The 26,217-nt window shown below is 44.3% G+C and overlaps 1 protein-coding gene across 2 annotated transcripts in view; it reads right to left on the bottom strand.

The window, feature by feature from the left end:
- The window catches only part of ZRANB1 (zinc finger RANBP2-type containing 1), a 51,775-nt gene that overhangs the window by 16,381 nt on the left and 9,177 nt on the right, over positions 1–26,217 (bottom strand). The window contains exons 1-2 of one of the 2 annotated variants that reach the window (XM_045291235.1): positions 16,259–16,343; positions 3,641–3,762 (exon numbers count right to left, since the gene is read on the bottom strand). In XM_045291235.1, the coding sequence (XP_045147170.1) occupies positions 3,641–3,762; positions 16,259–16,266 (130 nt within the window). In that variant the 5' untranslated portion in view covers positions 16,267–16,343. Of the gene's footprint in view, positions 1–3,640; positions 3,763–16,258; positions 17,110–26,217 lie in introns of those variants that run through there. The other variant, XM_004700880.2, reaches the window with a different exon arrangement.

Genomic DNA, 26,217 nt, shown 5'->3' on the forward strand with positions numbered 1-26,217 from the left:
GCGGCGGGGGACAGTCTGAACAAGGCAAGGGCTCCTCCATCAGCCTGCGCAGCGCCCCAACCGCCCCCTGCAAGCTTCTTCTCACTCGTTCCAGTGGTGGTTGGTCGCCGCTTCCCATCAGTGCAAGGCTGCATATACCTCCCCGTCTTCGGCTTTAGTGTGTAAACTGTAGGCAGCCTGGGTCCCCAATGCTAACAGCCCTACAGCCACAATCCACCTCAGAAAAAGGCTATTATATTAAGTACAATGTCTGTATTAAGACACTACCCATACATATTTGTCTAACTATGCTACTTCTGGGCTTGAAGGCGGAGTTAGAAATGGAATTTTTTCACAATTATGTTTCACGTGTTTGAATTATGGAAGGATATGACATATGTATTGGCTCCCAAGTTACAGCAAATTGGGGGGGTGGGGGGCATAAATCCAGGAATGGGTTTGGGGCTCACACTAAATCCCAGCTCCAACTTAAGAACAATTAGTTCTTACATCACAGCCCTGCTCCATACTCACCTTCATGAAGTGGTCACTGAAGACAAGGGTGCTGCCGCTGGTGCCTGGCCGTCCATCGGAACAGTGTCTGGGGTCTTAAAGGCTTGTATTCAAACAAGCAGCCATCTAAGCGAGGAGTCAACTAAGTCCACATGGAAGAAGCACCCCAGCCTGTGTGGTCCAATGATGCCATCACAAAACTCGAATATGGTGAGGAGAAAAGCACCAGAGCACCCAGTGTGAAGGGCTTTGAGGGACACCATCTGCAGAGCATGTGGCCAGACTGAGCCGCGGGCAGATCCACTCTAGCCTCAGGGACGTCGCGACCAGCCTCGCTATCAGGGACCATTGTAATCTTGATGATGCCGGATCCAAACTGACACCTGACAGCTGACCACCACCCTACTACAGACGCGACCTGAATCTGTTCTGGTGCAAGTATTTCTTACTAGACCCATGACAGACTCTGGCTTTTTTATTATTGTTTGGGGGAGGGAGTCCTCTTTGCCTTCTTATGCAAAGACTTGTCTTTTTGTCTGTATACTATTATGTTTTCACCTTTACCATCTTAGTGCAATCTGGTTTTTATTGTTTTCTGTTTGGTCTCCCAGCTGTGAAGCACAGGAGGAGTGGAGGCATAATGGTAATAACGGATACAAGGGGATTTAGGGAATACAGGGGTGGGAGGGGTGGGGGTGGAAGACAGGGAGGGTACGGGGACTTCGGGAGTAACGAATGAAGACGGGAGGGGAGAGCACTAGAACAGCTAGTGATTGCATGAATCATCTTAGAGGTTTAGTTGACCATGGGAGAGGGAAATGCTCTAAAATTGATGTGGGGGCGATTGTACAATCCTCAGTGATATCACCCAATGGTTTAACTATTGAATAATATAATAAGTAAATTATTGGTGAATGAAACTGGAAAAATTTAAATTAAAAAAAATAAAATCTAAAAGGAAAAAAAAAGAATTTGTTCGCCAACTGGGGGCTGTGTACAAATTTTCTTTAACAATTTTACTGACATATCATACAATTCAATGGTTTGAAATATATTCAAAAGAACTTTGCAGTCACCACCACAATCCATTTTAGAACGTTTTGTTCACTGTTGGACTCACTGTTAGTAGCTTCCCATTCCCTCCCTCCCGCCACATGAGAAGCATCCGAGGGTCAGAGCATCTGAAGAGACAGAGCCCACAGTCTGCCACTAGGTCCACCCATGAGTGTGTGCCCGTGTGTGTGCCCGTGTGTGTGTGTGTGTGTGTGTGTGTGTGTGTGTGTCTCATGCAAGATGAACCGATTTTTATGTCCCAAAGATAGAGATGACATCATCTCCAGATTGACACCACACAAGTCCCTTCTTCTGGCTGAGGAGAGGCGTTCGATCCCCTCCCGATGGCTGTGTCCAAGTGGGGTTAGAAAGCCTTGACTAAGAATTCATTTCCTCTCCACTGTTTCTGAGGGATTTCTTTAATTAGTTCGGACAAACTGGGAGGGGCACAGACCAAATAGCTCGACAGTCACCACACTGCTTGGAATTCTAATTCACGGCACGTCTTCTGCCTCCAAACTCAGTGCTTTCAAAAACTAAAACAGAACTGTACGTGGACCAATGGCAGACAATGTAAACTATATCTCAGTGGAGCCATAAGGTACAAATAAGTCAGGAACACTGCCCACATCTCCCAGCTCTGCGCTGCCCAGCAAAGTCCACCAGAGCACCAAAACAAAACCCCACATCCATCACACTCACTGTCGTCCCTTCGACACTGGCTCATAGGAACCCTGTAGACAAGCTAGCACTGACCCTTGGGAGCTTCCCAGTCTCTAACTCTTTCAGGGAGTAGAAAGCCCTTACTCCTGTGAAGCAGCTACTGGCCTTGCGGACCCCAGCCCAACTCTAAACCACTACGCCACCAAGCAGCAGACCGGGAGGGCAGAAAAACAAGCGTGAACAGGAGAGACTCCTGAGCGGGGACTGCTCCAATTCTCCGAACCTCCCAGAAAGTGAGACACGCGTTTCAGTGTGGACATAGAACAATGGTGAACACGGAACTCTCACTGTATAAAGCTTTAAGAATAAGAATTTTATCCTCTTCACTCATCACAATTAAGAGCTCATCATTTAAGTGACCGCCAAGTCCCCATCTCTATGATGAGCACATTTATTACAAATCAAATCTCATGAGCAGGTCATTGAGCTAACCTGAGTTACACAGAGCTCAAAGAGCTAGTGATCAAAGTGGGCAGACCTTCCACAGATGGGCTCCCATTGTCAAGATGGCTTTAGTAAGAGTGGGCTGGTACTCAGATCATTTTACATTTTCTGCTGGGGGTGGGGAGGGTCAGGATATTCCCGAAACCATCATCTGCCCAGTGCCTTTGTGCTCCTCGCAACGCATGAGGCTTGGACCCCATTTGACAGGAGGGAAGACAGGAAAGCAAGAGGGAGTGGCAGACTGACCGGTCTGTGGTAAATCCCACTTGAAGGGGCAAAGACGGAGCAGACCCGAGATGGTGCAGCTGACCACTAGAGATTAGGAGTCTAGCTTGCTGCCCTCCTCACAGTGCCTTGGAAAACAGCAGAAGCACCTGTCCCTACAGGAATCACACACTAGTCTGCCCCATCCTTTCGGTGCTATGGTGGCCAATGAATGAAGTGCATGAAGGCACTTCGAGAAGACTCCTCTCACCTACAAATGCTCTACAGCAACAGCACCTATTCGAAGTCAAGTGAGGGCAATGCACAATTAGCTAACTTGTACTATATAATGTAAGTAAGGGGTTTATGGGCTCTTTAAAAAACATGAAAGAGGATTTCAGCCAAGAGTACATGAAAACAACGACATTACAAGTTGGGTGGAAGGGCTGGGGCTCAGCTCGCAGGGCTGACCACGGCACATTCTGAAGCCGCGGGTCACGCCTCCCTGGGGACTTCACACAGCTGCGATGGAACTCCGCTGGTTAGAATATGGAGCTGGCTCAGAGAGGTCGACAAAAGAAGCTTATTTTTGTCCCCCATACATGGCACAGTTTTCAAAGTTTTGCCTTATTCTCCTTTATGACAAAATATCATAATGGGAACTAACTTTGAAAAGAATGCCAAATGGTGTTTAAAAAACAAACAAACAAAAGCCAGGACTTACCTGAGCCCACCTGGGCCAGCTCCACACTACCCTGGAGTTCTATGGAAGCTGTGACAGCACAGCATGGTTTATGCTGTGGGGTCAGGGTGGACTTGGAGGCAGCTGGCACAATTTCAGGAGCCCTTAAAGAGAAAAGTTAGCTTTCAGTGGCAATGTCGAGAACGGCCTCATCGTAGTCAGTAGAAAATGGCAGGGTGGCTTGTTAAGAGGCCAGAACTCTCTTCTGCCCCAGCTGAACTCACTTGACTGGTCTTGCACAGTAGTCTACCACCCTCTAAGACTTTTTCTTTATATTAGTAATCACACCACTATAACTGAAACACAGAGCAGGCTCTGATATTCACAAGTATGCACTGCATTTTCAAGAAAATTACCTCGGTATTTTTAAGTACACCTTCCAGTAGACACAAGAACCGAGCCATCGCAAAAATGGTCTGAGCAGACCCCACAAATCACTCCAAGCAGAATCTTCCCACAGAACCAGGGCAACAGGCCACACTCAGCCCAGTGGACTCCCAGGACCGTGCCCCAGAAAGCACCACAAAGGTCGTCTTCGATTCAGAGAGCTGAAAATCATTTTACTCGAAACGACATCGCGGAAAGCTTCAATTCGTTCAATGAATCTCACTTTCTGTCTGCGTCAGAATCGATCTGAGGGCAGAGTCTGCGTTCTGGGCGGTACTAACATATCTGGGTTTGGAGAAACAGGAGTCACAGAAGGAAAGAAGTCACATGGCCTCTAGTGAAGGCCTTTCCAACATCCTGTTATTAACCGTGCCCAACACTGCCCGTTACAGTTGTCATTTCTAAGCCCGTCCTTAAATTTTGCATCACAATGCTAGCAATGTTGTGACAATCCAGAAATCCTTCAAGTCAGGAAGAAGCCCGTGACCGGCAGACCCCTTATGAGGACAGGGCTGGCCAGGCCGCCACCCGACTGTGACCGTGTGCTGGAAGGACCTCAAGAGAACACGCCACACACATACCTCTCAGGCACGTGATCAGGGATGAAGGCCAATGTTACTGTGCTAGAGGAGATGAACTTGAATTGATATGATAAAGGTCACTCAAAGCTTCAACCAAGGAAGATAAAGGCTCTTAAAACTCCAGCATTCCAAAGACCCTTCTAAGTGCCTTTTACAACTCACACAAAGCAGCGCATGCCAAAAGCACATTCACCAGAGACAAAACAGGCCCCACAATTTCCTGACCTCAGTGCCAAGTGATTCAGGCTGATTTGAAGGCCTTTTAACTTGGGGCTTTTAGGATTATTAGTATTTTAGGCCTGGAGAAGCTGAAGAGAGTACAGCCACCCTCTTTCTAAGTGGGGAGGAAAGAGAAAACAAAAAAACTAGCAGGTACATGAACATGTACTAAAAGTAGGGGAAGGGGGCAGAAAATATTAAAGGAAAAATCCTCGTGCCATATGTAACTTGACACATGTTCAGATTCTATCTATATGACTCTTCTGGTCAAAAATACAACCTAGAGGGCAAACAGAGCCAGCGACTCAAAAACACACCTCTATCAAGTCCAGGCAAAGTATTCTGTAATCTGTCCCTAGAGCTGTGAGAAGACACACCAACTGGAGCAAAAACTCCCAGCCGCACACAAGCGCCTGCTGAGTGGTAGAGCCCCCCAACAGCCCCGGGCCCACACAGCCAACAGTCCACAGGATGTCCTCATGTCTCTCCTCGAAGTCCGGAAAAGTGATGATGCTATCCAAGCAGCTCCAAACCAAAGACCTAGTCTTTTTCTTGACCTCTTCCCTCAGTCTCAATGCCAATTCTACCAAATTTTAACAATTCAACTTCTTAAATCTCCCCTAAAAAGCCCTGGCCCTCACCCCCTCCCCACCGCCTCCCTCTACCCCTAGTCCAAGACGTTCCCCTCCCGCCCCTACCCCACCTCGCTAGGGTTCCCTCAAGGGGCCTACCTGCCTCCAGTGATGCCCTCTTCCAGCCCAGTCTCCACTCTATGCCAGAGGACCTTCTTAAACAGCCAGTCTGATGAAGACACTCCTCTTTCAAAGGTTTAATGCAGCCCTTTTGGTGAGAGCTGGATTCCTTAAGCAGGAATCTTTGAAGACCCAGCCTCTTGTCAGTCTGTCTCTCACGTCTCCATCTGGACTCATGCCCTAACTTTTGTCAGTTCATTGGATATCCCAAACTCACCTGACTGGGGTCTTGAAAAACACAATTCCCTAACATGAACATTTTCCCATCTCTTCTGGCTAGGGTTTCACAACTAGGATGTAAAAATCTTCCAGAAATTTCTAAAAGACATCAGTTCATGCTTATGTGTTCCCTTATTTCTGTACTGAACTTACCTCACTACATTGCGCTCTCTGCTGAGTTATCTCTTCCTCCACTAGACCATAAGGAAGCCGTCATCTCTGCCACAGAGTTAGAAAGACACGAGACACCCAGTGACCATCTACATTCATGAATGAATGGCTGACTGAACAAAGCAATAAAGGCAAATGCTAAGGCAATTTTAAAGAGTAATTGGGGGGGGAGGTGCCAAAAGGGAGGGCATTTGCCCGATCAAATTTTAAGTATGCAATAAAACCTTTATTATTTAAGTAAAATTAATAATAATAAGCCCTAAACTAACCAAGTCCACTGCCATCAAGTCAATCCCAACTAACAATAACCCTATAAAACAGACTAGAACAATTCTTAGGGTTTCCATGACTGTACATCTTTACAGGAGCAGATAAATCAAAATTAAAAGCCTCAAAATAAATTGCAACATATAAAACGGTTTAATAAATTATTATTTTTTAAAACACCACCATTGGGTTGATTCTGACTCCCAGAGACTCCCTTATAGGGTTTCTCCCTCAGAATAGTTGGTGGTTTGAACTACCGACCTTGTGGTTAGCAATCCTACATTTACCCCTTAGTGCCACCAAAGCTCTTACTATGATTAAAACCTCACTGCCATCCAGTCCATTCCAACTCACAGCAACCCTACAGGACTAGGTAGAACCCTGCAAGGTAGACAAGGTAGAACTGCCTCTGTTGGTTTCAGAGGCTGTAACCCTTTAAGGGAATAGAAAGTCTCACTTTTTTCCCTCAGAGTAGCTGGTGGTTTCGAACTGCTGACCTTGCGTTAGCAACCCAATGCATAACCAGGAATATTTAATAAAATATTTTAATCCTTAAACAACAATTTAAAAAGACTGTTTAAAGTAACAGATAAAATCTTAACAGCATAACCAAGTACATTTCATATGGCATACGTCACATTATTTATATTTACATCAAGTTCATGTAATTCAATAAAATCACAAACAGGATAAGAGATACCAATCAACAACGCACAGAAAGAAAAGGCACTGACTAGGGAAATGAGCTCACATGCTCCCTAACAGTGGACACAGCTATAGGAGACCTCTCTCTGCTATAAAGGGGAATAAAACTGGTAAGCCCTTGCTGGTCGTCATTCAGCCATACGCACAAAGGCCCCTTACCTTATCACTTGATACAAGAACCCCACCTCCACGTACCAGAGGAGGTCAAGTGAAAAGGACAGATTTTATTTCACACAGCCCCACTAAACAATATCAAAGCAACGAAAATTCAAACAACCCTCTGACTAATGATGAGAGAATATGTAAATATAATCTCAATTATGCAAAAATTATTTTTTAAAGACTGAAAAGTTAATGTACATAATATCAGACAGGTTTTCTCTAAGTAGTGAATTAATTCTTTTCCTCATAGTTTTTCTCAAACACGTTGTGCCTTCACCACTAGACCCTTAGGTCTGAGTACTGAGACAGAACATCAGTAGGGTCTGTTCAAAGTTGCTGAAATAAGAAACAATGAGATACAGGCATTATTCAGATATATCAGTGGTGCTATGCAAATAATATCTCCTATGCAAATACCCCATCCCCACTCTTGCCCACAAGCACTTAAATTAAATCATGAGGAAACAGACAAATCCAAATTGAAGATCATTCTGCCAGACAACTGATCTAGTTGCTCCACAAACATCAATGTCCCCAAAGATGACAATAACAAAGTTCAAATGTGACCAAGGGAAAAGGCTCAGAGCCTAGCTTGCCAACACCCGGTTTGTAGAAGGCTGTGGAGGACAGAGGGGCCCCAAACCCAGCTGCAGAGTGTCTAGCCTGTTTAGGCCCCTGACATCCCCACAAGATTCTTCTAAAAGCAAGTACTTCTTGCTTGTTCCATGATAAAAATTCCTTCCCTGGCTTCTTAAATATTCACGTTGACCTTTTCTTTCTTACCCACTATTTGTATTTTATCTCTGTATTAATATTGTTTTATCTCTACCACTTAATTTTTTTTTTACTGTTTGTTGGGTTTTCCAGTTTGCAAAGCACAGGAGAAATAGAAGAATAGAGCTAAGAATTGATGCAAGGGTTTATAGGGAGGTAGAGGTGGGGAGGTGGGAGACAGGGAGGGGGAGTGGGGGAGCAAACAATATAGTATGTGGGATGGGGGAGGGAGCATGCTCTAGAATTGATTAATTACACAACTCATTTTTTAAAGTGATTTAATCATGGGGGTGGTTTCTAAAATCGATTGTGGTAATAACTGTACAACTCTTCTTGATGTGACTCACTAAACTATTAAATTGTGTGATATGTGAATTAGTGCCAATAAAACTTTTTAAAAAATCAATGTCACCAATGACTGAGCAATACAACAGAAACCATGCCAACATCAAGTAGCGTTCTAGATACGAAGAGAAAGGAAAACCATGAAATGCAGCCTATAACCCTTGACTGAATGAGGGGTGGCAACAGCTAATACAGAAACCACTTGGAAAACGAAGTATAGACTTTGGTATTAAATTCGATCAATAATTATGCTTGGTTACGTAGGGGAGATGCTTTGTACATTTAGTGCTTAGGGACACACACACAAGCACATGGACACGTACCCAAATGTGGCAAATCCAGGTCAAGTGCATCTGGTGTTCCATGTATTATACTTATTAACTTGCCTACAGGATTTGAGATGTTGCAAAATAAAAGGGAGAGAAGACAAGGAAACGGCTCCGCTTCTCTATGAACCCTCCATGTTGCTCTATTTTTCAAATCATGTGCAGTTTACTGTTATAAAACTTTGTGTGTGTTATTTTATGGCAAAAGTAAATGGTAATTTCCTAGAATCTAGCCTTATGGTATTTAATATTGAGAAGATATATATGTATATGTGTAAATTTTTTAAAGTGATTTTTCTCTAAAAAAAAATGAAAGCCTTTGCTAAAACAGTAAGACATATTCCAATCTGTCTCAGGGTCTCTCTCTCTCTCTCTCCCCCCACCTCTCCACCCCCACCCTTCCTCTCTGTCACAGAATGATTAGCAGCAGCAGGCTGGTGACCCCCTCCACTTCTGAGAGCCAGCCCTGGGTCTCAAACACATGGCTGACATAGTCCTTCTGCAGCACCATCCATGCTCTGAGGCAGCAGGAGGACCACATAGGTCTTAGGCGTCCCAGAGTGCACCAGGCAAGCCCACAGCCCTGGCCACCTCTAGCCACCAATGTGCCCACAGATATATTCATTGCTGGTTAGAATCTTGTATACTGCTAGGAATTATCACATGACCCTGTTACAGCATGATAGAAAATGTGATTTCCTATCCAAAGTTCCAAAAACATCTGGGGGAAATCCTTAAAAATCCTAAGAAAAGCAACTCCAAAACTGTCAGTGTTAGATCCATTCTATTGCCCTCGATGCCAACCAATTCAGCCTGGCTGGGGAGTAAAGAGAGCCTCCTTTTCAGAAGCATGCACCAGCAGCCCCCTCACAGTCCCAGGGAGCTCACCAAGGACATACAAGGCAGCACAGGCACAGGGGCCAGGCGCTTGCCTTTTATGGATGCAGTGCTGTAGACGCCTTACAGGAGGAGGCACAGAGTCCAGATTGAAAGAATGCTTTTATTAGAATACCCTATTAAGAGGCAGGCAGAGGGTTTTAAATTGTGAGGATTGATAACTGGGCTATAGATTTTTTTCTCTGCCTCTGTCTAAATTCCTGAGTAAAGCAATGTATTTGGGGTTCTAACTCAGAAAAGATGACAATCTTTCAGTAGACCAATCAATCTGGCATGAATATAAAATCAATTTCATATACATAGCGACCTGTTGGCTTCCCCAAGTGCCCAGAAGATGACCTCTTAAACATCCACTATCAGAAGGCAGGCGTGCCTCTGGGCTACCAAGACACAAGTGGCAATGGTCACAGAGCCATTCCAGCAGACAGGAAAACTGGAAGAGAGATGGCCCAAACAGCTGTCACACCCAGTCGAAAAGGCGCACAAGCCAACAGAGCAAGCCGACTCGCTCCCGCCTCCTCCCTTTCCCACTTCTGACCATTCTGCTACCACGGACTCACTCCGCTTCTCAGGGGACTTACTCAGCACTTCTGGGGGGCAGCGCATGGAGATCTTCTGGTCTCGCTGTTTAAATCAGTCATGAACATTAGGAAATGGGGTGAGGTAGGGTCAAATAGTGAGCAACAAAAATTGCAAATGTAGCATTATTAAATGCTTGTTTCATTAATATTGTGTTTTTCAAAAGACCTAAAAGCCTGGTGCCTTCAACTAAATCAACAAACTTTCCCTGAGAGCAGAAAAACTGGGAATCCCTGGCAGCATAGTGAGCTGCACACTGAGCTAAGGCAAGGTCAGTGATTCAAACCCCCCAGTGGCTTCCCAGTAGAAAGATGAGGCTGTCCCCTCCCTTAAATCTTATCACTGTGAATGAGGGGAGCGCAGACCCAAAGTGGAGTGGAGTGGAATGGAGTGGAGACCCAAAGCCCATCTGCAGACAACTGGACATCCCCTTACAGAAGGGTCACAAGAAAGAGACGAGCCAGTCAGGCTGCAGTGTAAGCACCGATGAAACACACAACTTTCCTCTAGCTCTTTAATGCCTTCCCCTGCACACACACTATCATGACTTCCATTTTACCTTACAAATCCGGCTAGACCAGAGCATATACACAGGTACAGATAATAGCTGGAAACACAGGTCCAGGACAGATAACTCCTCAGGACTAACAATAGAGTAGTGATACCAGGAGGTTAAGGGGAAGGTGGGGGGAGAAAAGGGGAACCGATCACAATAATCTACCTATAACCCCCCTCCCAGGGGGATGGACAACAGAAAAGTGGGTGAAGGGAGACATCAGTCAGTGTAAGACATCAAAAAAATAATAAAAATGTATAAATTATCAAGGGATCACGAGGGAGGGTGGGGGGAGGAAGGAGGGAAATGAGGAGCTGATACAAGGGTTCAAGTAGAAAGAAAATGTTTTGAAAATGATAATGGCAACAAATGTACAAATGTGCGTGACACGATGGATGGATGGATGGATGGATGGATGGTGGTAAGAATGTATGAGCCCCCAATAAAATGAATAATAATAATAGAGGGGAAAAAAGACAGTCTCAGAAATCCAAAGGACTGCTTTGTACTGCAGGGTCACTGTGAGTCAGAATTGACTCCATGGCTAAGAGCTTTGTTTTTTGTTTGTTTGTTTGTTTGTTTGTTTGTTTAGAAGAGAAAATAAATACTTTAAAGCTAAAGAGTAGAGAACAGGAGTCTATGCTTTATGGGCTTTTCCCCAAAATTATTTGTATATTCAGTTTCCCCTCCAGAAGGCAGCAAGTCTTATCAATGGGTAAATTGCCACTGAGAGGACGGAGATGTCCTTTCTTGTTTCAAGGTGGTAACTGGGCGGAGGGGGGGACATGTGCACACACCACCTTAGCATCATGCCAGTTCAGAGTATTTCTCAGAAACTAACCTACAGGGCAGTCTCTTCTTTCAAGTTCATGTACATTTGCTTGGCTTACTGTACACCACCACTTCCATTTGCTCAGAGGCTTTACCCCAGAAACCCTAACAGCCGACTTCCATAAGCACAGTGGACAAAATTACAATGTCTATCCATAGATACAATGTTTTAAACCTGTATCAAAACCAGCTAGAATAATTTTTTAATATAAGCCTAAACATTGTTAAAATGTGTTCAAATGAGCATACCATGTTAGTAAAAGTGGACAAATATTTTCTGATGTGCTAAGTCCATCCAAGATTCTGATATTTCCAGTTATATTTGACACTCTTGAGTGGGCACAGATCACATGACATACAGGTTTCTGGCAAGGGGACCCAAATATAATTGGCATAAAACTTTTTTTTAAATTATTTTTAAAATCGCCTCAACCATTGATCTTCAATATAATTATGTTATGACAAAAGGTGAAGTAAGAGATCAAACGTTATTTCATGTTTTGCAGAACACTCGGAAGAAAACCCTCCGTGCATTTGCTGTCTCTCACAGTTCTCGCAGCTACATCACAGTCCGAAAGCCTGGCCGACTGTGCTCGGAAGAACCCCTCCCTCACCCAGAAGGACCTCGAGGCGGAGGTGGTGGTTCTCAGTGGGGCGGTGGCTAGAGCAGCTCTGACAGAAGGAAGTTGCTTGTGCCACTGTGACTGGACAACTGGACGTTTCACCTGAAAACCCAGCTTCAACGTGGACTTGTTAAACACAGGAGTTTCCAAAAGTTCGTGAGGGTGGGGTGGTGAGGCACAGAGCACAGAGAGGGCCTTGTTGTGTTTTGGGGACTCCGGCATTCACTCTGCATGATGCAGGACATCACTACAGGAGTTGTGGCAAACAGAGCAGATGGGAATGAAAAGGGAGCACAGGGTATACCAGACTGGGAGACACCGTCAGATTCTGGGGACACTCAGATGACCCAGCCAAAAGATTTTCTCACAAACAGCCAAGAAGGTTAAGAGAGACCGAGAAGCAGGGCGACCAAGGCATCTGGCACAGGAAGAAAGGGTGGTAACTGAGATGGGAGAGCCTAAAGAGCAAGATTTGAGGGCAAAACCAGCTGAGTGTTTCCCTTTGAAACAGAAATGCCTACTAGCTATTAAAGGGGAGATGTGGAATAAGCAGCTGAATGTAGGCATCTGGGGGTTCAGGGATATAAGAGCTCTAAGAGAGATTAAATTCAGGGCTCCTTTTTCTTTCAAGAGATTAATTTGGGTTACAAATTTGAATCCTTTTTAAAGGGCAACAGATTCGATACAATAGCAGAGCCAGAACCCTTCTCTTGAGGCAGCTGCCCTAACCTTGGGACACAAGATTATGCCCCCACTGAGAAGGGCAGGCTGCAGTGGGAACTGATGTGACCCCCCTGAAGATACCTGACACAGGTACAGACACTGCAGCGACAACTGCCAAGTTTAAATCCATGCCTCCTGCCTCTACTGTCTGTCCTGTCCCTTCCTCTCCCGCTCCCCCTGCGCCCCCAATTCCAGTTCTACTAAAGTCAAGGTTTGGCACTGCCCTCCCCAAGAGAAAAATATCACCACCCAGGAGCAGGCGATGAGTGAAATTCACACCCAACAGTCCCTGACAAAGCACATGCTCAGTGCTGCTGCTCGGTTGGGCTTCAACAACTGTCCTCTCCTCAATCCCATTTCACCAGCCACCACACTGCCCTGACTTTGAGAAATTGTTTTCCAATTTCAAGAGTCTCTTCGTGCACAATGTACACCAAGTATGCACACTTGGTTTCCTGTTCAATGTGTGACACCAACCAATCAAAACACACGGGGTGTGGTGAAGCCTCGGGAACACAGGCAGGAGAAACGGGGAAGTTTGGATTTCTTTCAGGACATGCAGAGTTCTGTTCATCTTACCGTGGACATCTTTTTTACTGAAGCCCCATACAATGTAAACACATTTGTCTGTTTTTAAGTTGTTAACATTTCAGTGATATTTACTAAGGGTTATTGCCACCAATAAAAACAGAGCCATAACCTCTCCTTTTATCTGTTCAGAACCATTTTCTGTGCCAACAGTCAAGAGTATTTGCCAACAGGAAACTCAGAATCCACAGCCGGAGAACCAAGCACAATCAATTCTCAGCCCTCAAACCCAGAAAAACGATGGGGTGAAAACAGGTATTTAAAGACAAAGCAATGGTTTTGAACAAGACTAAATAAATCCAATACTGGTCCTGCTGCTAGGAGTGTTTGCTCCACCTTTCAATGAACTCACAGCTATCTGAATGAGAAAAGACAGGCTTCAAACACCCAAGGGGGGTGGTTCATATCCTCATCAATGAGGGTGGCACGTGATGGGGACCCAATGCCCATCTGTAGACAACTGGACATACCTTGTAGAGGGGTAGTGGGGAGATGAGTCACTTAGAGTTCAGTATAGCAATAATGAAACCCACAACCTTCCTCTAGTTCTTAAACGCTTCCTCCCACCAACTACCATGACCCCAATTCTGCCTTGCAGACCTGGCTAGACCAGAGGATGCACAGCAGTACAGATGGGAATTGGAAACGCAGGGAATCTAGGACAGATGAACCCCTCAGGACCAGGGGTGACAGTGGCGATACCAGGAGGGAAGGGGGGTGAGAAAGGGAAAATTGATCACAGGGATCTACATATAACCTCCTCTCTGGGGGACGGGCAACAGAGGGGTGGGTGAAGGGAGACGCCGAGCAGTGTAATATAAGATATAATAATAATTTATAAATTATTAAGGGTTCATGGGGGGGTGGGGAAGGAAAATGAGCTGATTCTGGGAACCCAAGAGGAAAGCGAATTTTGGGAATGATGAGGGCAACAAATGTATAGGTGTGCTTTACACAATTGATCTATGTGTTGTGATGAATTGTATGAGCCCCTATAAATTGACTTAAAAATTTTAAAAAGACACAAGCATGGCTATTCAAAACCAGTAGGTGCACAGGAAGACAACGAGGGCGGTGGAGGCACCAGGATGGGAGGGAAGAGTGGCAAGTCAGACCAGAAGAGCAAACCTCTGATCTTGGCCTCATTTTGGTGTTTTCAAAGCAGGAGTTCTTACCCTGGATTCACTCACTGACCTGGGGTAGGGGTAGGGAGTGGTAAGGATTAACCCAATTCCTAAAGGATTCTTGGACCCTCCCAAAAGTAGTTAGTAATTATTGCAATGAAGTCCGATTCATTTCTATTAAACTCTGCACTAGCATATAACCTTGCCCTAAAAATATCGTTACCGTACTGCCCTTATGCACAAAGAAACACACAAGTAACTAAGACCACCCAGACCCAGAAGGGCACATATCATATGAATCCATTTCCATGAAATATACAGAATATGCAAACCCACACCAACAGGAGGCACACTGCCGCTGCCAGGAGTTGGGACTGCCAGAGGAACAGGGGCTGAGTGGATACGGAATCTCTTCTGGGGGAGAGGATGTTTGAGGCTACACAATGGTTGCACAACACCGTGAATAAGCTAATTGCCCATGATTTTTTTGTTGTTGTTCACTTTAAAATAATCAATTTTACACTTTGTGACTTTGACCTCAATTTAAAAAATGATAAAAAACCCTTTGTGTTTCCTAGTTTTTTAAAGAGGGGGGGGGGAAACGCACAAGTAATGGGGAAGAAGCACTGGGCTTGCAAGGGGCAAGGTGAGTGGGAGGAGAGCACCCTCCTCAGGTGGGAGGAAAACAGTCCCTGGGGCAGGCTACGCAGGGACGGCCCTGGGTTCCGAAGGGCTCAGTGGCTGGGGCACTCTCAGCCAGGGCAAAATGAGGCAGACCCCTTGAAATCTGCTCTTAGGACCTGCAGGTTCACACCGCTACAGATTGTGAATTTCAGACTACCCATTCCCATATTTCCTATACCCAGGGAAGTAAATTAGCGAGGGGCGGGGGAGAGACCACAACACATGTTTAAGGCTTATCTATCGTCCCAAACAAAAGTGAAGCCCAAATAATTGAAATACTAAAACTCAAATACCTCATATCTCCTCCAAATTGTGGGAAAACACACACAACCTTGAAGCCCTGATTTTGCAACTGATATCACACATCAATCCCTGGCAGCAGGCTCCTGAAGGAGCAAGCCCTGCTCTTATCGTACAAGCCCTGCCCCTTCCTTGGGCTTAACTTGAAGCTGAGACCAACAGTCAGCAGTAGTTCCTTAGGAAAACACCATCTACGCACAAGTCCAGCTTTGAATGATGGAGCCAGCTGTCTACAGGAGATGGGTTTCACCATAAAGTCTGTAAATGTTAACTCTACCTGATGTTCACGTTAAATGAACACCAGTAATCTCAAGGTCACGATTCTGTTTGTTCAACTTCTCGGAGCCACACATTTTTGTGATATTTTTAACATCTGACTAAAGCTTCCATCATCACAAGATGTCCACACTGTTGACAAACATTCTGCGCGGCAGCTGGCGTGCCGCCGTCACATCTTGTTACAGTAAACAGAGAAGCAGCTTTAAATTCCAGGTGTATGTTCTATGTCTGATGTGTGTAAAAAATAAGAAATGAAAAAGCTGCTGTAACATAAAAGTCTTCCCCAGTACGGGAGAAGCACACATGCCATTCAGTGCAGGCAACTGAAGGCAAAGCTATGACCAGACCTGCTTGCCTGCAAGCCTGCTGGGGAGCAAAGGGTGCTGGAGGCAAGCCTAGAAAATCACCTGCAGCCAGTGCTAAGTCACACTTATCTGGCTTAGAGCTTTTTTAACTGGCTTTTTAAAAACACGCTCCCATTCAAGAAATGCAGAAAACAGAAACTTACCCACACATGCATTGAGGAATAGCCAATCCGTCTTTTTCATCCTGTTTTTAATTTGCTTTAGCTTTTTGAAGTCCACTTCAAGTTCCTCCTGGCTGCCAACAGCACCGGCCAATTCAATTCTCTGAAAATCCATTTTCATGTCGGAGTCCCGTTTCACGGTGGGGGGTGATCTCCTCTGGCTATTACTGCTACTGCAGCTTCCCCGCCACCTCGCCCTGTCCTGCTCGTTGATTATTGACGACGCCTCATCCGTCTCGGCCAACTCTATTGCTTCGATGTTATTAGGTCTGGGGTGATCACAAACAACACATTTTTTCGCCTTGGCCCAGTTCTCGTATGTGCAAACAGAACAAGTCCAATGCTGGGTCCTTGTGTTCAATTTGTTTCTGTCATTGTATTCCTCACAAGGGTCCACAGAAAAAGCTACTGGCCTCGAGCCAGACCCTGAGGACTGAGGGGATTCTGTTGGGCTCCTGGTCCGGCGCTGGGATAAGCACTGGGTGCATCTGATTGCTCTCGGCCAGTTCAAGTACGTGCACATGTGGCACGACCATTTGTTTGCATTCTCCACGCTGTAGCAGGGTTTAACCCTTGGCCTTGCACTAGAGTCTGGGCATATCAGAGGACTACTTCCTCCCTCCGTGCTAGAAGGATCCCAATCTCTACCAACATCACTTGAACCACTTTTAAAGGGATCTTCGGTAATAATTGTTCCACTAGGTCTTTGGGCACGACACATGGTACACTTGATTGCAGATGGCCAGTTTTCATACGTACAGTATTCACAAGCCCACTTCATTCCACGTTCGGACATTGTGCCCGTCTTGAAGCCAGTTATGTCAGGTGGGAAGCTATAAACAATTAGGACACAGTTATTAAAACAATCACCACAAGATTCCACCACTGAAATATGCCCAGAAGAGAAATAGGCATGCCCGTCAACTTATAAAACATCTCTTTCTCAGAAGAGACATGTGAAAATGCATCAGAGATTATCCTAATTTTTTTTATATCCATAGAGACACTGAGTATTAGTTTCCACGGAAAATATTAGACTTGGAGTTATAATAAAAATGTGCTTGGGGGCGAGTGCAAAGGAGGTAGGCAAGCAGTAAAGGGAGGCCTGTGCTGACAGCCCTGAGAGGGAAAGAAATTTTGAAAGGAGGAACACTACTAATGGAAATGCTTAATTCGCATTAGAATACCACCATGGAGATGTCAACAGGATCAGGTATCAGGTATCAAAACAACCAAAACAATCATATCGATGTGAACGATGGGGGCTGGAGTGGAGACCCAAAGCCCATCTGCAGACAAATGGGCATCCCCCCCACAGAAGGGTTACAAGGGACAATTCAACCAAGGTGTAGCATAGTACCAAGAAATCACACATCATTCCTCTAGTTCCTGAATGCTTCCTCTCCCCAACCACCCCACTAGCATGACCCAGTTCGATCTTACAAACCTGGCTAGACCGGAGAACAAACAATGGAACAGGCAAGTGCTCTCAACACATGGAATTCAGGACAGATAACCCCTAAGGAACAGGATAGGAGTAGTGATGTCATCAGAGTAGGGGGATGGTCAGGGAGGAGGGCAGGGGGAACCTATCAGAACCTCTAACCCAAAGGGGATGAACAACAGAAATGTGGGTGAAGGGAGACAACAGAGTGTAAGATATGAAATAATAACAGTATATAATTGATCAAGGACTCACAAGGGTGGGAGGTGGGGATGGAGGGGGGAAAAAAGAGGAGCTTATTATACAAGGGTTCAAGTAGGAAATGTTTTGGAAATGCTGATGGCAACATATGGACAGATATGCTTGATACAACTGATGTATGGAATGTTATAAGAACTGTTTAAGAGCCCCCATTAAAATGATTTTTTTTTAATTTAGAAAATAAAATACCACCATCAGCTTGGAACAGTACTTGGAGGACTGGTAAAGGGAAGGGGAATAACACAAATGCTTTAAATCTATAAGCAGTCTGATATGAACAGATTATTATACTGTCCAGGTCTGACACTGTAACATGTGATTCAAAGTCAAGTCTATCAACCAAAAGCAGTGTGAACATTACAGGTATCCACCACTCGGAATTAGCGCAGGAGCAGAAATGGTGGGAGTGGTCTTCCCAAGGACGAAGAATGAACAGGTCTTGGACGTCCAAGGAAACCTCCATGATTTTAATTCAAGTCTCCCAAGGAATTTTGAAGTCCCTCGCCCCCAAACACTGTAAAATAGGAAGTTAATATTCTGTATCTTTAAACTGCAATTCAGTCAAGAACATTTAAAAAAAAAAAATCTGTATGTCACCTGCACTTGAGGAAGCATCAAATGGACAGAACTTGGCTAAATAAAGTTAACTACTAACCCCTTCATCTCACGTACTCTGGACGTACATATTGTCAGGAGAGAGCAGTCCCTGGAGAAGGGCATCAGGCTTGATGCAGTGGAGGGGCAGCCGGAAAGAGGAAGGCCCTCAACAAGATGGACGGACACGGGGCTGCAGCCACGGGCTCAGGCAGAGGGACAATCGTGAGGCTGGGGTCAGAGCCGACTCACTGGGACCCAACAACAGCAATCACTCCGATGCAACCCCGGACATTCACAGCCCAATTCCAGTCCAAAATACCGGTCCCTAGGACTCTGCAGTGGATTTATTCAGCACTTTAATGAGTACTATTGAAAGTTTTATAACTGAAGCAATTTATACAGCAAATTCATTAACGATTCATTTAAAAGCTTCCCATTAGACATTGCTCACAAAGGTCAAATACTCCATGTTTTAAATCCCTTTTCAGTTCTAATTCATCTCATCCTACCTTTGACCAGGAGAGAGACAGTAACACTGCACCATATCACCAAGGCTTCACCCTCCCTCTCAGTGGCCTGTCGGGGCATGGAAAACTAGCTCCTTCCTTCAAGAAGTGCACTTGCCCTGCTCACCAAGTCCTAGCCCTATTTTCAGTGTGTACAAAATCCACTATAAGAAAAGCTACTTAATAGCTAAAATTAAACTCACACTTACTGAAGTTTTAATGTCTACCTTGTACATGGCTAGAATTAAAGTATGGTTTGTAAATCAGACCAAAGATGAGCTCAGTCTGCTGACTAGCTCCGCTGACTCCCACTTCCTCAGGTGCTACTGCAGGGGGATGGGAGGGGGATGGGCTGCCTGAAAAGGTACCACAACTGAATTTCACTAGGAGCCTACAACTTCAACCCAAAAATCCCCATTTTCATCCTACGCATTTCTTTTAATAATGGGTCATCCTAAGAATTTTATTGTTAAAACAGCAATAAAATTAGTAAACGGATTGGGTTATCAGTCACATTAGACATGGGAAGGACTTTTCTTTTTTAAATAGAAGTTTAAATGTATACATGTACTACTATTACTGTTGATATTAACTTGAAGTGCTAAGATAATTCCTTCCTGAATTACTTAAGGAGGTAAAGGAGTATAAATAATCCAAGTACATAAATAGAAGCAGCAAAAAATGAATCTTATATTTAGCTTTGTGATATTTTTCTCCGCCAGTAACTATTTTTGTTTTTTCCCCCTCTAACCTAGGTAACCTAAACTTCTTTTGCTTGGGTGGTTTGCTTGGTTTTTTTGGCTGTGGTTGTGGTTGTTTGGGGGTTTTTTGCTTCGGCTTTAGAATGTAGTCTTGCACTTGCTCGTTGCCCACGATCTGATAGCAACGCAGTGTGTGAAAGGAAGGAAACATCATACACAAGCCCTCAAAATGAACACTTGAGATTTAATGGTCACTTTCATATTCATTAGGCAGTTTCTGCCTTTAATTTCTTCCTGAAACATAAATTTATGACTTGCTCAAGCTACTGGAAATTTAAATGAGCAAGTAGAAATGTATCATGACAATAAGAAAATTGTCATAATGAACTTATACATAAGGCTGCTTTAAGTCATAGGTAATGCTTCAAGATTTAAAGTATTCACTTTTGTAAGATAGGACAAAATAACAACAACTTACAAATTATCAAAGGTTAGTGAGGGAGGGAGGAGCAGGGAGGGAGGGGGAAGGAGGGAGGAGGAGGGAGCGAGGAGGAGGGAGGGAGGAGGATAAACTGAGGAGCTGCTCCCAAGGGCTCAAGTAGAAAGCAAATGTTTTGAAAATGATGAAGGCAACAAATGTACAAGTGTGCTTGACACAATGGATCGATGTATGGATTGTGATGAGTTGTACGAGTCCCCAATAAAATGATTTTTTTTTAAATAATACTAAAAATATTCACTTTCTAAAATCCATGCTGGCTTTGACAAGCTTTACTTTGATTTGCTTGTAGACGCAACCAAATAGCTTAATATCTTACATAATTTTTAAAAATCATTTTATTGGGGGCTCGTACAACTCGTATCACAATCCATATATACATCCACTATATGTCAAGCACAAATGTACATTTGTTACCCTCATCATTCTCAAAACATTTGCTTTCTACTTGAGCCTTTGGTATCAGCTCATTTTTCCCCTCCCTCCCCGCTGCCCCCACCCCTCATGAACCCTTGATAATTTATAAATTATTATTTTGTCATATCTTACACTGTCTGACGTCTCCCTTTCCCCACTTTTCTGTTTCTGTTGTCCGTCCCCCAGGGAGGAGGTTATATGTAGATTCTTGTAATGCTTTCCCCCTTTCTACCCCACCTCTTCCCTCCACCTTTCCCATATCGTCACTCTCACCCCTGGTCTAGAAGGGATCATCTGTCCTGGATTCCCTGTGTTTCCAGTTCCTATCTGTACCAGTGTACATGCTCTGGCCGAACCAGATTTGTAAGGTAGAATTGGGATCATGATTAGGGGGGTGGGGGGAGTAATATCTTACATAATCTTTGCTACCGTATATACTCGAGTATAAGCCAACCCAAATATCAGCTGAGGCACCTAATTTCACCACAAAAACTGCATTTAAAATGTGCTGAAAAAGTCAGCTTATACACGAGTATATATGGTAATCATGGAATTAATAAACCAGAATAATATCTCTAAATGTCCCAGTCTGGCAGAAAGAGAAACAAAATGAACCGTTGCCATTTAAAAGAAGAAGAACCATCACTGTGTGTGTAAGTTTGAATGCCACATATGCTTGCCTACTAGTCTAAGGGGGCACGCTCTAGTGCCCCCTTAAGAAAATCTGTGTTGATAAGAGCTGGAAACACAGGAAATCCATGACAGATAAACTCCTTGGAAGCAATATTGAGAGTAGCCATACCAGGAGGGGAAGAGGAAGGGGAAGGGGGGAGGGGGGAACCGATCACAATGACCTACCTATAACACCCTCCCAGGGTGATAGACAACAGACAAGGGGGTAAAGGGAGACATCGGACAGTGCAAGACATGAAAAAATAATCATAATTTATGAATTATCAAGGGTTCATGAGAGAGGAGGAGGGAAGGAGAAAACATGAGGAGCTGACACCAAGGGCTCAAGTAGAAAGAAAATTCTTTGAAAACAATGATGGCAACATACGTACAAATGTGAATGACACAATGGATGGATGTATGGACTGTGATAAGAGTTGTACGAGCCCCCAATAAAAAGATTTATATGTATATACACATATATATACATATATATATAAAGAAAATCTGTTATGAAGCAAGAGCAAAACCAAGTTCAAGAGTTTTATTAGACAAGGCTGTACAGTATCCACTCGGTGGAGAACAGACGTTTTGTGAGAATACTGTGCGTTAGTAATGGAGGGCTAAAATGCATTGGAGAAGATTATCTGAGAGAACCATTTATACCTGTGGTAATCAGTAAATGGAATGGAAAAATACAAGTAATCATCAGCTCAATGATGTAATTTTGCATTATTAAGATTAAATTAACACTGAGTACAATTTTTCTCCCAGGGGTCAAAACATCCCACAAAGGATAGGAAATTATTTTTAATAGCAACCAGCTCCAAGAGTTACTGTGTCATAGTACAGTAAAATTCTTACCACATATTATTTTAAGGAAACGTGGACGCAGATACCCAAGTAAATTTAACCTGCACGTCTAATTTGGCAAACAGTTATTTGAGAACTTTCTACTAAGAGGAATAGACACTTTACTCATTCACTCACTCACTCACTCACTCACTCCTGGGTTCAGATCAATGCCAGTAAGCTGCCTTTCTTGGATGAGTGTCCATGAAGTCATTTATGTATCACATTCTGCCTGAAGACCACATAATGTCACCAAGTACATTATCAGAAAGAGAAACAAAATGAACCGTTGCCATTTAAAAGAAGGCGGCTTTTCCAGAAGAAAGGTGATCCAAAGGAATGCAGATTTTTATCAAGCAAAATCATTTACACAAATAAAATTTTGCTGAAGATAATTCGAAAACAAGCGCAGTAATACATCAATTTATAAGCACTCAACAAATATCTTAGGGGGAGATAGATAAAGTTAACTTTTTTTAAAAAGGCTATTTTAAGCATGTTGAGTTTTCGAATTCTGTTAAATTACAAGATAGAGATGAACTGCAGTATTTATGTCAATAGAGTGAAAGTACCACCGATGTACCAAAGCAAACCGCACACAGCCATTTCCTCTTCTCTCATCAGTGTGTTCCTCCAGTTCTGTCCTCAGAGCTACCAACAGGGAAAACAGAAGATCCTGAATATAAATAAGACAAGCCTGCGACTGCATATGAGATCCCATTTCAGCGCTGATCAAATCCTGCCTTAACACCCTCATCCCCACCACCCCCACTCCTCACCACAAACCCCCACCCACCCAACCTTCCGATTTCCAGCAATGAGACCATTCATAACCTCACAACCAGCATAGAAACCCAGAGTCCCTAACTCATCCTCCTTCACAGATTCTTCCTGATGGGTTCTAACCCATCTGTTCCTTTCTTCCCCATTCCCTCTGCCACCAACCCCCTCTCAGTTCAGGTCAGAACAGCTGTAACAGCCTCCTAAGCTTCTTCCCTTTCAAATCCATCTAGCTCACTGTGGCCAGAATAATCCCCACAGTAACAACTTTCTGAAGCTTTTGTGCAACAGGATAAACTCTCCACACATACACATTGCATTCCCATCCACATACCCTGAGCCCTATAGAGCCCTTTCCAACTCATAGCAACCCTATATGGGGTTTTTGAGGCTATAACTCTCGCACACCCTCAAGTTCACGCATATGCCCCTCCTCCCAGTGATACACACGCCGGCTCTGCCTAGCTCAATGAGAGACCCAGCCTTTACAGCTCTGCTGAAGGAGCGTTCTGGAGTGCAAGGAAAGACAACACCACAACCACAGTAAGCAAAGCCCGAGTCTTATGACACCAACCCTGGAATAAGTAACACGAAAGATGGGAGAGCCCAAGTATGAATGAGGTTAAATTTCCTACCAAAGGAACCAAGCTGGTTTTCAAAAGACAAACGTGGTCCGACTTCCACCGGGCTTTGGGGACTGAGACAGCCATATGTGATATACTTGTGAAATCGTCTCTCAGCATATAAGGAAAAACATATTTTCCTACTCCATAACGCACATCATGTACCTACAAAGTGACTTAGCTATCCCAGTAGTAACTAAACTGTTTCACAGCAAGCCATGACTGCTGTGGTACATTTCCACGCCCATTAAGTAGGCATATGTGATCTACGTCAATAGTACATATAAAATCATTAGCACTTTTGCCTCTGCTGGTCTGAGTCTACCTGTGTTCCTCCATCTTTGCTGCCTGCCTTACTCTTCCCAGGCTAGGAGCCAAGTGCCCCAAGATTCAGTTTTTGGCCCTCTTTACCAGCAATGAACTCCCTTAGGAATCTCCTTCAATCTCAGGGCTTTAAATACCACCTACAGGCCGAAAATGCCCACATTTATATCCCCAGACTGAATACTGTGTGTCCCTCAAACCTAATTGCTTACCTGACATCTCTATTTGAATATTTCATAGACAAGCCACACTTAAGTAACAAACTGAATTCCTGATTTGCCCACCACAATCATCCACTGCTCAGGAGAAAGATGAAGCTGCCTACTCTCTTGAGATTCCGTCTCAGAAACCCACAAGGGCAGTTCTACTCTAACCCACAGGGCGGCTGAGTCAGAATCCACTCGATGGCAATGAGAACCAACATGCCTCACCACCCTTAGTCTTCACCATCATAGTGGATGGCAACTCCGTCCCTCCAGTTCACAGGCCGAGAAAGCCTTGGCATCATCCCCCCATCTTGTGCTTACACCCTAGTCCAACCCCCCTCCCTACCTGCAGAATATACCTAGATCCTGACCACCACCTCTGTTAACCACCCCAGTCCCAAATCACCAGCTCAATTCCCCAGGATTAACACTTCCTAACTGCTCTCCCTACTTGGCCCTACTCTCCCCTACCCAGTCTTTCTCAGCATTGCAGCCAGGATGGCTCTTTTGAAAGCTGTCTTAAGCTGTCACTCTTCTACTGTATCCCCACCACCCCTAAACAGCTTTGTTCAAATGTTCCCTTCTCCGTTTCACCTTCCTTTACCACCCACTTAAAGCTGCAGGACCATCCTTGAATACCAATGCCCTGTTTTTCTCCCCAGCATTTACCATCTACTATATGCACTTTGTTCACCGACACTCTCTCTCAAAGGCTGGAGTCAAGCAGCGTGGGGCCAGGATTGTAACTTTTCCTTACTCATTTACTCAGGAAAGATGAGGGGGCTTCAAAAAGTTCATGGAAAAATACAATGAAAAGATAATGGGAAGAAAAAATAAATAAAAGATAATGGAAATTTTCCAAGAACTTTAAAAAAAAAAAATCATTTCATTAGGGGCTCATACAACTCTTATCACAATTCATATACATCAATTGTGTAAAGCACACTTGTACTTCATTGCCCTCATCATTCCCAACACATTTGCTCTCCCTTAAGCCCCTGGCATCAGTTCATTTTTCCCCCTCCCTCATGAACCTTTGATAATTTATAAATTATTTTTTGTCATATCTTACACTGTCTGACGTCTCCCTTCAGCCACTTTTCTGCTGTCCGTCCCCCAGGGAGGAGGTTATATGTAGATCCTTGTAATGGGTTTCCCCTTTCCACCCCACCCTCCATCCACCCTCCCGGTATCGCCACTCTCACCACTGGTACTGAAGGGATCATCCGTTCTGGATTCTGGATTTCCAGTTTACCAAGAACTTTTAAAAGTCACTTCTTCTGTACGGATGCCTACCATGGGCCCCATGAGTCAGAACGGCCTTGACAGCAGCAGCAACACATGCGATGCAGTAGCTAGCACCTGGGGCCATGAACATGTTTACTGGTGAACACTGGTGGTGGTAAAGCTCCCTCAGGGATCTAATTTATTCCAGGGCTAGAATAGTTTTTCAAAAGGCAAGAAAATGTCTAAGGTCTAAAGTCCATTTGGAGAGTAAAGCCCTCCATTGACGCCTGAATTCTCAGGCGTTACAATGTAAACATCACCCAGCACTAAACCCTGTAATCACCAGATAAACACAAAGGTGGGTAAGAAACAATCTGAAAAATGACAACCCCCAAGTGAACAAGTGAAAGACTTACCACAAACTGATACAATGTTTTTGATCACCTTCACTCTCCCCAGCAAATACTCGAGTGCTCAGACCTGCTTTGAGCCTCAGATCAGCTGGCTCACAGTCGCTTGTGTCAGAGTTGATTTAAGGCTAGGTTATGGCTTGAATTGCGTCCCTCCCCAAAACAAGGCTCAACCTAGCCACTGTCTCAGTCAGTGAAGAAAAAGGATTATGGTAAAGTGTATCTTGAGTCAATTTTTCACAAAATATAAAAGGAGATGAACCAAGATCCCAAGCCACATGTCATCACTTAGGAACCAAGAAACCAGCTGAGGATCCAAGGAGCCTTCCACCAGAGCCTTCTGCGTGCAGCGCCCTGAATGAAGCCAGGTCCCAGAGACGAGAGGAGAGAGAACATTGAGTGTGAAAGATGTGCGCAGGCAT

This window comes from Echinops telfairi, unplaced genomic scaffold (assembly GCF_000313985.2).
Source record: "Echinops telfairi isolate 266 unplaced genomic scaffold, ASM31398v2 ScPeMD7_70;HRSCAF=299, whole genome shotgun sequence".
In the NCBI taxonomy this organism is placed as follows: Eukaryota; Metazoa; Chordata; class Mammalia; order Afrosoricida; family Tenrecidae; genus Echinops; species Echinops telfairi.